Here is a 12,074-nt window from a genome sequence, read left to right as displayed (position 1 = left end):
TTGTTGAGAATTTCCAGTAAAAAAACCCTCAAAGTCAGGTATAAAGTAAGTTCTGTTCACCACTTTACACCTTTCACATAAAACTTTAAGACGCTAAGATTAAAGTAACCATCATTATGTCACACAATGACTTGCAAGAATCTGTGATTTTTTTTTCCTGTTAGAGTGGCAGAGGGGCAGTTGACGTAAAAGCTTCCCTTTGCACCCCGCTTGAAAAGAGGAAATAGAATTTGGTTTAAATCTGGGGCCCTTTCACTGGCTCGGGCTTCCATGTGTCACACGTCAACAAGCACTTTGACTTGGATAAACTGAAGCTGCACTTGGATATAGAAAAGCTACATAAAATATACCAACGAGACTTTCAACAAAGAGTCCAAACAAACAGGTAAATGAGAATGTTTTTTTTGACAGACACACTAGAATGCAATTAATATTGTGCAGGCTATAATTTTACTTCTATATGTATAATGCGTATCACCTGTTCTTGCTGTCATGTGTGATGAAGAGGAAGAATTGTCCTTCACTTCTCCACAAGTAACATCCTGTTTAACAGGAAGTTTGATACTTCCCGGTAGGCAGGTATGTTTTATTGGGTTCTTAAATAAATAGATTTTGTGCTCACGTGTGAGCATAGTGCTGAGAAATGTAAGCAATTTGGATAGACATTATTGAGATATAAACATGTTGCTCATATTTTAAGATTATTGAGTGGTGTCAGCATAATCATTTTACGATAACTCGAATGCTCAACTTTTTCTTACGCAAGGCTCACATTTCTCATATTTCTGAGACGGGACATCTCAGAGATGGTTATGTAACACAATGAGGATATTTTAGTTTGCTGCTATACACTAAAATAATTTGATTCTTCATTATATTCATTTTTATATTCATATTTTAAAAGTAAAGTTAATATTTGGACAAGATAACCATGCTGCATCAAGCCCCACAGCATCCTTTGTTTCCAGTTGCAACCTAACAACAAGTTATTATCGCGTGGGCATGTGGTCTGTTTGTGTATGTTTGTCTGGGTGCCGCTTTTAGAAATCAGAATGACACAGCGGGAAAAGTTCCTCATGGGGGACTTCCTCGTTTTCAGTCATCTGATATTATTTACAATATTTTAAGAAAAACTTCTCTAATCTTGCATCACGGGAATGTTGTTTTTGGAGTGCGTGTGCAGCGTGGGGGATTGGGGAAGAGAAAAAAAAAGCGTGGGGAGAATGAGCGGTGTGGCAAAGAGTGGGGATGTGTGTAAAAGACTAATGGGACAGTGAGTCACAATGAAGATCAGTGGTAGAGCAGTATGATGAGCAGAAATGATCATAAAAGGTATAATTACGAGATTGCATCCAGTTATGTTTGGGGGCTTTTAGCTGTTATTAAAAGGTCAATGACAGAATTCAGTATGGCTTTTAATCAAAAATATGAGAAGGTGAAAGAAATTGTGTCAGTGGTGTGTGCAGGGGTGCAGTGTGCAGCACCACAGATGTGTGCAGCGCTGCAATTCCAGTCTATCTTCAAAGGGTGGAGTGCAAATATGGAGTAGCGTGCAGCATTGTGGAAGTGGTACTTTGACATGACTGACTGCACTCATTGCCCTCCATATGTTTTGCAATTTTGAGAAATCATTCTTCTCTGAGTCATGACTTGTCAGTAATGACATTTGAAAACTGACACTCATTCTGCCTTTCAAATATTCTAGGATTTGTTTCTTCTGTTTGTGGGGGCAAAACAGTTTCAAGAAGGAAATAAAAGTTGGGGTTTTTTGTTCTTTCTTTTTAAAGCTTCTGAAGTGAGTAAGTGAGAGCACCACAGCACCACCTTGTGGATAATATGGAAATGACAATTTGGTCTGTTTCACCTCCTCAGAAGCACATATTTGTTTACACATGGTTGTTAAGACTTTGTGAAAAAATATAATCTCGGCTTTGAGAAACAACAAAAATAAGAATAAGAAACCTGGAAGACCAAGCCCAGTATCATGTGGCTTCAAGTAGTAGGTTCTAGGTGCCATTTCTGCAGGCGGTAGACAGATGTATGTAAGAAATGATGGGCTAATGGGGTAATGTGCTGGAAGAATGTAAACATTGTCTGCTCTGAGGACTGACTTCAAAGTGAGCCTGTGGCAACCTCCTCTCAGCTGTGGCCCTTGACCGATGAAAAGGGAAGGTGAATGCTCATCTACTCTCAACAGCTTCTTCCTGAATCCGCTCTTTGATGTCACTAAATGGATCTGATTGACACATACAGAACCTCTCTGTTTCCCATCTCTGGAGAGGGGTTGTTTTCGGCAATGCACGAGCATGCTTTAGCATGTGTTTCATCCCCTTTTCTGTTATTGTTCCTTCATCAGAATTATCATTTTCATCTTTTAGCATTCAGTTTAGCAAGCGTTAGAGAAGAGAAAGTGCTTTAGTTTTAAAAATGTATACTTTTAACTGGAGATCTCATAATTATCGCACATCCTGGCAGTTATTTTGCAGACACATAACAACCACAGGGATGAGTTTGCACAAGTATCAACTTCATGATTCTGTGGTTAAGGGTTAGCCCCAGGTGAGTGTTGTTTTGGTTTATTTATGTGACAAAAATTCCCAGCAGTTTCATATTTGTTAGACAATAAAAGCCGATTCCCCTTTTTCTTTTTCACAAAACCTAATCTGTTTCATAACTATTATTAAATGTACCCACAGAACAACCGTCAAGTCTCTCCGTTGACCTTGCATTGACCCCTCTGGTTTTAAGTTTATTTTAGTTAAATTGATTTCGCTATCATCATTTTTGAGCTTCTATATGTCACGTTGTCAGCTAGTGGGACTAATACAGACAAGCATATCTGGGGCTTCTTAACATGTAGCAAACAGTTTTCAGTCACAATTTTGTTTAGGCCTCAAAGATCATATTATATGAGATTAGCTAAATGTAATGTTATTATCATCATCTGAGAGACATGCTGTGAGGTTTAATGAATTCTCGGAGCTTAATGTTTTATAGGTGGACCTCATCACCCAGTGCAGCTTATTAATTTTTTTTCTTTAATGGAATGAAAACAAAATCATAATAAAGTGACATATTGGAATAAATATTGTTGCATGGATCTCAAAACCCTATTTAAGTGACTGCAATCTAACCCAAAATTTGATGACCAGTTAAAACGCACAGGTTTGTAATACCTCGGCTCTTCAGACAAACTGAAAGCCCTCTGTAATAATGACCTCCTACGAGCGGTGTGTGTTTGCTGGCACGATCGGTGATAGAGGCTTGATCTGCAGTGTGTCTGAGCTCTTCATCATTATCTTGGTTCAGTGATTCATGTCTTGGGCACAGAGAACAAAACTCTTGTGGAGGCCTTGTTCCTGACGCAGTGGGATGCTGGGAGTGACAATAAGAGAGAATTAGGGGTGGAAAAAGCAAGTAAATAGGTTCCTAAATACATGGCAGCCCAGTGACAAAGCCCACTGTGGATAAGACGGCGAGCGAGAGAGAGGCAGAAGGTGGGGAGAGAAGCCTTGATGAAAATAAGTAGCGAAGCTCAAAGGGAGGCAAGGCTTGAGCGGATTGGAGGTGATGATGAGTGAAGAGCTGCACAAAGTAGTACATCTATGGGATAGGTTTTAATGAGGCAGACGTCCGTGTGTGTGTGTATGTGTGTGTATGTTTTCTCATCTGTGACACAGACACTCAGAAAATCCTCAGCAATGATACTCCTAACTTCCTGCCTCAACATGGGTGGGTAAAGGTTTGTGTGTGCAACATGGACACAGAGACAGTTATGATTTAAAATAGATTATTTGATTATCGGGGTCATGATCAAAGTAGTCGATTAATAACGTAGACTGAATATAAAAGATGGACAAGGGTTTCAACTTTTAGAACAGTTCCTACCTGAGCATCTTCAAGTTGTATCATTTTTTATGGTACAAAGTTTGAACATATAATGAGTGCTGTCATATTTTAGCTTGGAAACAATCTGATATTAGCTTCAAATATCAGATTGTCTTCAGGAAAAACATCTTAAAACTATTAAAGATAAAAGCCAGAAGCTTTCACTGGTCTTTCTTGCCATTAATCGGGATCTAACATTTGAGACCGAGCCATCAATGTAATGTCAGATTACTGGCTTGTTAAAATATGAAAAAAAAAAGTCCCCCATTCCTTCAAAGTCCCGTATTTGATCACACATTAATGAAAAACGTCAAATTGCAAAAGACAACTAGTGACGATATCTGAATGGGATGTAGTTGAATTACACAACGCTGAAAAATGTAGGATGTAGAATACTTTTTAACGGAAATTCTTAGTCACAAAAATGAAGAAAATGCTATTTGCATGTAATTCTCATGCTTAGATAGGATTGTGCAAATATCAGAAGCCGTACCAGAAAAACGAAAATATCAGAACATAGTCTATCCCAAATAGAAGAACATTATGGAATCTTTATTTTTTAAGACCTACTCTACCTACCTATAATCTTGAGACCAACTGCCCCGAGAAAGTCTGATAATTCAGAGTAAAATATACTGAGAGGACAAAAAAAAATTATATATTTAACAAAATTATCTTCTCAGTTATAACTAGAATAGTTAACACAGTGTGTGGAAAAAGGCCTTAAAGTGGGCAGACTGACCCTTTCCCCCAAAATGTATGTGATATATGAAGGAAAAATTTCACAACAACCATTATGAAAGTTTTCTAACATAAATTTTTTTATGTAAATTGGAGATGGTTGAGCTTGGTTTGGTTGATAGATGGAATGACTGTAGAAAAAGGTCATGCATTAAATATGCATTCTTTATAATTTCCCCTGCGTAAAAAACAAGTCCACTTTCAGTATATCAAATTCTCTGTGGAAACTACCTCGCTCATAGACTAGAAGCTTTCTCCAATACAGCGTGATGTACGTTTTGTAAATTTAGGAAAAAAAAAGATTGTAAAGGAGTGCTTAACTGGACACACTGCGAATGGTAAGACAGTGCCGTTAATGGGAAGGAGGATCTGTATGTAGGAAATGAAACACTGTTGAACCATGTGTGAAATAAATAAAGAAATGAAATGAAATGAAAGAATGTCGAGTGTACTTGGTTTTTCTCTTCACTCTGAGGGTGAGTCCACAAACTAATGATAGCATCACAATGGCTATGGCCATCTTTTATATACAGACTGTGTTTGATTACTAAAACTCTGATGCAGTTCAATTCAGTTCAAGTTAGTTTTTCAAACGGTGCAGTTCACATCAACAGTCAAGGTGCTTTATACTACAACTCCCTTCAATATTGGAGGGAAAACCCCAACAATTCAGCAATTCCCTATGAGCAAGGCCTTGGCTAAAGTGGTAAGGATAAAACTCCCTTTTGACTGGAAGAAACCACAGACACAGCCCAGGTTCAGGAAGTGGCAGCCATCTGTGGATGGACTGGAAGGGCATAGCAGGAGAGCACAAAAACATAACTAAATTTGACTTAATCAAGATCAAGATAAAAACTAGTCACTCATGACAGATAAAAAGGTCATCTGTCATCTACAGAGAATGGCACCAGGCCTGTAACCTAATGAAAAGAGATGTAACCCCTGTAGTGCTGCTGCTTGTTGTTTTTCAGTGACCCCCGTGGCTTAGTTTAACTGTAGTCGGTGTCTTCAGAGCAGCAGGAGACCTTTAATACTGGTGTTAGTTCTCAGTTGCAACAAAAGCAAATCAAAAGGCTCAATTAGGGGTAACACTTGTTAAACAAGCAAGGGGTCATAAGATGGTGGTCTCATGAGATCAGGACATCACAGTCACACTGTTTAGAATAGAATAGAATAGAATAGAATAGCCTTTATTGTCATTGTACAGAGTACAACGAAATTGGAAATTGGAGTTTAGAGTGTTGCATGGTCATTCAACGTGTAACTTTTAATGAGCCATGTTAACTAGGGTAACGTAATTAAAGAGGGTGAGCAAACACAGGATGCTATGTGGTTGCGTTTTGTCTTAGAAATCTCAGATTAAGGTAAATGAATAAAAAGGAAAATGAATGAATAAGGTAAATTCATTCAAATAATCCATGTTGGTCTATAATAGTGCAAGAATGAGACGCAACCTGGATTCAAAGGAAGGAAGACAAAAAACACATTCAGGCTGTGCTTTTAAAATATACATTTTTAAAAGAAATCAATTAAATAATTATCGTCCCTTTCTCCAACTGATTCATTCTATTGTAATGTAAGGGGAATATTAGAGTAAATGATAAAATGGTTATTACAGGCACAAACTGTACCCCTGTTGATATGACATGCATCTAGCCACATATGACTGTAGTAACTGTATGGCAATTTAAAGGCAGCTGCAGTTTCTCACACACAGTGCTTTCACACATTTGGGAAAAAGTTGGGCTGTTGTGTAAAATACAATTTAAAAAAAGTCTAATGATTGCAAATCTCATATACCCAGATTTTATTCACAATATAACATAGAAAAACTGTTTAAACTGAGAAAATGTATCACTTAAAGAAAAACATGTTGAATTTGATTGCAGAATCACATTTTTAAAAATTTGACACAGCTTTTTGGAGATTGTTTTTTCAAGAAATAGTAATATTTCACAGTATAAACATTTGATACATGTTCTGTTGCAAATTATGGATTTATGAGATTTGCAGATGTTGCATTTTTTTGATTTTCCTTTTTCCCCGGCTTTCCATTTTTTTGGGTTTTGTTTTTTTTTTTTTTTTAAACTGTGAAAACTGGCATTAAACATTCACTTAAGAAGACAGGCAGTGATACTGTGTTTCACTTCCAGCCATCCATTTGATCTAAATGTGCACTTTATGAATTAGTAATGGAGTAGGGATAACTGGGTGACAAAAGGTTTGTTGAGTGGCATTGCCATCCCCACAAAACACTTAGTTAATTGTTAATTAAGAAAGATGCCTTGCTCATGGCCTAACAGAGAGGCCCACAAACCACAGACAAAGACTCACACTAAACCCACACAAACAAACCACTTGTTCCAGATGACCATTTTTGCAGGAATGCAGCTAGGTGGACAAAACCCTTTCTCTACATTTACAAAAACCTGTTTTCTCATGGCGGGCCTACGTCATCTACACGGTTTTACACGGTGCATAGAAGTGCCTGGCAGATTCTGCGATGTTGGCTTCAGAATAAAAGGCAATTAAGCACTGTTTGCACTGTGCTTAGACAGCCATATGCCTAGCTAATTAACCTCCCACATAATAAGGAGGGAAGGAAGAAGACACTGCAAGATTATAATCGCGCACATCCTTCGAGTCTCTCACCCTTCCCCGTCTTTGCGTTCAATCAGTTCTGCTTGCTGTTCTGCTGTAATAAATGCTCTCTTATTTTGCATGTATTCTGTGTTACTACTCCTCTATGACAGCTAATTTGCACTCAGATATTGTAATTTTGATATGAAGTGCTTACTTACCTCCACATTTGCACCCTTGCTTGGCTCCCCCTCAGGATCATCGGCTATTGTCGACTTCTCCCCATCTAACCTACTTCTGGGCTCGTCTCCCTAGTCTGTTTCCGCGAGGACCAATCACCTTTATTTTAGAGTGGAACATTTTAATTTCTTTCATGTCACCAGTGATTCTCCATGTTAGACATCTTCTTGAATCTTTTGAAGGCAAAAAATAAAAATAACTCCAAGAAAGTGAGATTTCTTTCCCCAACCAGTTAAAACAGAGTTTCAGACTTTTTAAGCACAGCACTCTGTAAAAGTCTTGAATAACCCCTCTTTTATCTATATTTTACTTTCTAGGAGTCAGACTTTCTTATAATAATTTTAAAGTGGTTTTGAAAAATAGTTCATTTCCAGTCCGACCATTTTTAGGGGAATGGTCAAGCCACTTAGCACTGTCCCGTGAATCATTCAAGCATAAAAAGGCCGCTCACTCAAGTGATGAGCCTGTGTTGTGTCAACACAAAACAGACAACTTAGCAAAGAACTGTATCACACTGTATCTTTATTCATTTTGTTACCAGCAGCCTGTCTCAAAAACACATAATTTGTTTCAATTTCTTTAGTTGAAATGCCAAGGATTACACAGTTGACAGGCATAAAACAGCATTTTTGCACCAACAAGGTAATTCACAAACAGCTATTAGCTGAGAACTTGGCATATCTCAGCATGGTGGGAAATGTGTCTTTAAAAAATCGGAGGAAATTGAACAAGTGGGGGACAAAAGATGAAGTGTCAGGCCTATAAAACAACTGACAGCTGATGAACTAAATCTGAAAGTCATGTCTTTAAGAAATCGGGTGAAAAAAAAATCCAATAAAGACCTGACACAGGTCCCAAGAGATGCATCTGGCCTTCTGTTTGTCCAACTATTGTTAACTGAAGCTTCATTAGAAGTGGTCCTTGTGGAAAGGTGGCTGTGAAGAAGACATTCTTAAGGAGAAAATTCTTAGGTTTTCCAAATTAAACAAGAAGTGCACTGGACATTTGTGGCAAGAGGGCTATCTGTAAAACACACTGGAGACTCTCTCATGGTTTGGGACTGCATTTCAGCCTGCAGCATTGGAGATCTTGTCAAAACTGATGGAATCACGAACTCATCAGCATTAGATTTTGATCCACAGTGCAATACAGTCTGGAAAGGATTTGATTGGCAAAAACTTCATTTTTCAGCATTTTTTTTTTACTGCCAATCCAGTAAAAGCATACCTGGATAGAAATTGACTATCAGTCGTGGATTGGCCTCCCTAAAACCCAGACCTCAGCATTATTGAAGCTGTGTGTGGAACTTCTTAGCAGCGAAGAGACCAAAAGGTAAGAAGGTCTTTAAATGTCCTTCAAGAAGCCTGGAGAAGCATTCCTGAACACTCCGTAAAGAAATGAGAAGAAAGTTAAAGTGCCTAAGAGAGTTCAGGCTGTGTTGAAGAATAAATGTGGTCACAGCAAATATTGACGTGTAAAACTGTTTTTGTCTTGTATACTGTATTTGCATATACGTTTGCGTGTTTTGATAAACTGCTACATGTGTTTCCATCTTCCTAGCAAAATATAAAGAAATGAAGAGGTGCACAGTAATGTATTAAGTGATAAATAGAGTTAAGTTAGAAAAATCAAATGTGTTTGCCCCTGTCTGGCACTGCTAATAGATCTTTAATGTCTTGGTTTCCAGCAAGTAAAATAATAAATATAATAATAAAAGAAAATACAATAGGCCTGCTATTTGCCTAATAGGCCCCTTGCCATTTTCAATGGCTGATAATATTAACAATTAAATATAAAAGGCTGGTTGACATAAATGTTTTATTCCAATCAAACTTGCTTTTGATTTTATACATCAACTGATTCTGCTTAGGCTACAGCCTCAGAGATGCTTTCATCTGGGGCATGCTGCTTGTTGTTATTTCAGTCGTACAAGTAATCACGTTTGCTCGTCTATTCACTCGTTAATGGAAATACTAAACGTTTTATGGAATTAAACCTTTAGTAAATCAAATGTGGAGCCATTTAGTCATTTCACAAATAAACTCAAGTAAGTTACTATTGTTCCTGAACTCAATACATTTGAGGGAATCCTGTAAGTGGATGCAATCAAGTTCTCAAATCTGATGGGAGACAGCAAGGCTCCCAGACAGAAACAAACAAAAAAAGACACTAAGGAAGTAGTAGTATTAGCAGTTGTAGTAGTAAAGTTAGTGACCTTTTTGCATAACCACTTATGTGAATGAGGCAAGTGAATTGTGAAGGACAGCTGTTCTGCTAAATGCCTAAAGTCTCCTACAAGTTGTTTCCACGTGATAGATACATCCCACTGTGACTGATGTGTGCTAATGTAGTTGGAAATTATTCCTCTAATGTCTTTAAGGAAAACGCCCTACTTTCAAGATTAACAGCATCTTAGACTTTGGTAACTAATCAGCTGGAGTCTATAGCTGTCTAAAAAAAAAACCCTGCTGATTTACTAACGAATATAAACTCATGCAAACACAGGCCCCAAATCCAACAGTGCAGCCACTTTCTGCCCTCTTGCTTCCCTTTCTTTAACAAGATATTTGCTGAGAAATTCAAGTATAAATCATGATTTAATAAGGATAATGTAACAATTTCATTACAAGAATTGGTTAATTTGCTGACTAATTGTTATTTCCTTTTTTTCCTTAGATCCAGTTTTGGGTTGTTCGAAAATGTTCCAGTCGCGCTCCAGTCCAGACAACCAGTGCGTGATTAGTGGACAGGGTTTATATGATTCTGAGCCACATCCACATTGGCCTCAGTTCTGCCCCCCTCATCCCAGTGGCGCCATCCGTAATGCTCGCTCCCAGTGTCCCTATGGTGAAGTCTACACCAGGCCACCAGCTCCATTTTGGAGGCAGTCCAAAAACATGTGGAAGGTAGGTTATGAGTTATGAGGTTATGAGATCATCAAATACCACTGAAACATTATTAAATATGATAAATACAACTGACTGAAAGAAGAGATTTGTGGCGCTTTGCTGAACAGATATCAAGGACTGTCAATAAAATACAGAGAATTATTTGAAAAAGGTGATGTGGCAGAGTTTAATTAATTTCAACTCAGTGCTGTGCCACTGAAACGACTTGCTAATGAGAGTGAATGTTATTGATTGTAATATGGCAGAGGTTTACCTTCATGACCAGAACCTACAATGTACACTAGCAACCAATGATAGGCATGATCGGTATCTGTTAGCAATCAGAATCCCGTTATATGGGTTTTAGGTACAGATATCAGAAGGAAATACAAAAATACAAATGAGTACAATCAATGAAAAAAAATCACAATTATATTCACAATAGAACATTAATCTCACATGTCTAAACTTAGGAATGTCCCATAAAAATTTATTTTGAATTTGATGTCAAAAATCATCTCTAAAAAAAGTCGGGATGGAGTAAATAAACAGTTAGAAAAGCCAAAAGAACATTTTGGAACTCATTAGGTTGATGCGAGCGTCTTAGTAGGTTCACTAATTTGTAAAAAACTGTGTCTACAATTTGTCGAATAATTTAAGATGAATTTTCTTAACTTAGAATTTAAAGACTTTGATGATCTCATCATATAACATACCTAATATTGTCAAAAGATTCTGAGAATCTGGAGAAATCTCTGTGTGCAGACAATTGGTAAATAAAATCAAAATAAGATGCTTCATGATCTTTGGGCCCTCAAGCAGCACTTCATTAAAAACAGGCATGATTCTATCACGGAAATCACTGCGTGAACTCAGTTCCCCGTGACATCCAGAAATAAAGGTTAAAGCTTTACCATGCAGAGAACACGTATGACAGAGTTTTAGTGGCATTTCTGTGCCCACTGAAATGCATTAGCGGCATTCCTTATCTTCTCTGGGCCAAAGCTCATTTCAAATGGATGGAGGTAAATGGCTTAAATGCTCTGTGTTCAGACAAATCAGTTTTTGGAATTTGTTTTTGGAAATCATGGCTACCATGTCCTCTGGACTCAAGAGGCCCTGTCCCAACTTTTAAAGATGTGATGCTGCCATCAAATTCAAAATTAATTAAATTAATTAAATTAATCTATCTATCTATGGTATCTGCCATATCCTTGTTTGTTTTGGGTTTTTTTGGTGCATTCCTCTCCCTTTGTTTTTCTCTGTCACTTTACATTACATTACACTAATGGTGAGGAAATAAAACTGTGACCTGAGCATAAACAATTAACACCTGTAGCTAAAAAGACTAACAATGTGTGTTTTTTCTTATTCACACACTGTGCTAATAGCCCATATATCACCACAGGTATTTAATTACTGAACTGTCAGGTTAAAAAAAATGTTGTCACATGTATAATTACGAAGCTCTATGTAATGCATCAACTGACATAAATATAGAATGCAATCAGGTCGTAAACACAGAGGGGACTCTCCTGGTGAACCTCCTCTTGCCTGCCACATGTAAATACCAATGAAACGTTACTCTCTTTTCATCAAAGCTATTTAGAGGCCTTTGAAAAGGTCAACAAAACTGTGTCTCACAGTAAAGGTGACTGTGGAAGAAATGCTCATTTGCTGGATATTTTTTTTTACTGTTAATAATCTTTTCTTAGTATTTGCTAATAAGATATTATA

At 37.5% G+C, this 12,074-nt stretch overlaps 1 protein-coding gene across 4 annotated transcripts in view; it reads left to right on the top strand.

The window, feature by feature from the left end:
* The first annotated feature begins 286 nt into the window (after window positions 1-286).
* Window positions 287-12,074, top strand: part of tfec (transcription factor EC) — a 43,681-nt gene continuing 31,893 nt past the window's right edge. For all 4 annotated transcript variants that reach the window (XM_013908827.1, XM_013908826.1, XM_005725194.1 and 1 more), the window contains exons 1-2: window positions 287-385; window positions 10,126-10,355. In XM_013908827.1, coding sequence (XP_013764281.1) covers window positions 10,149-10,355 — 207 coding nt within the window. In that variant the 5' untranslated portion in view covers window positions 287-385; window positions 10,126-10,148. The remainder of the gene's footprint in view (window positions 386-10,125; window positions 10,356-12,074) is intronic.

Source organism: Pundamilia nyererei, unplaced genomic scaffold, assembly GCF_000239375.1.
Source record: "Pundamilia nyererei isolate P.nyererei 1_Seehausen unplaced genomic scaffold, PunNye1.0 scaffold00014, whole genome shotgun sequence".
Classification (NCBI taxonomy): Eukaryota; Metazoa; Chordata; class Actinopteri; order Cichliformes; family Cichlidae; genus Pundamilia; species Pundamilia nyererei.
The sequence above is the reverse complement of the archived record's forward strand: the minus strand, read 5'-3'. Positions and strand labels throughout refer to the sequence as shown.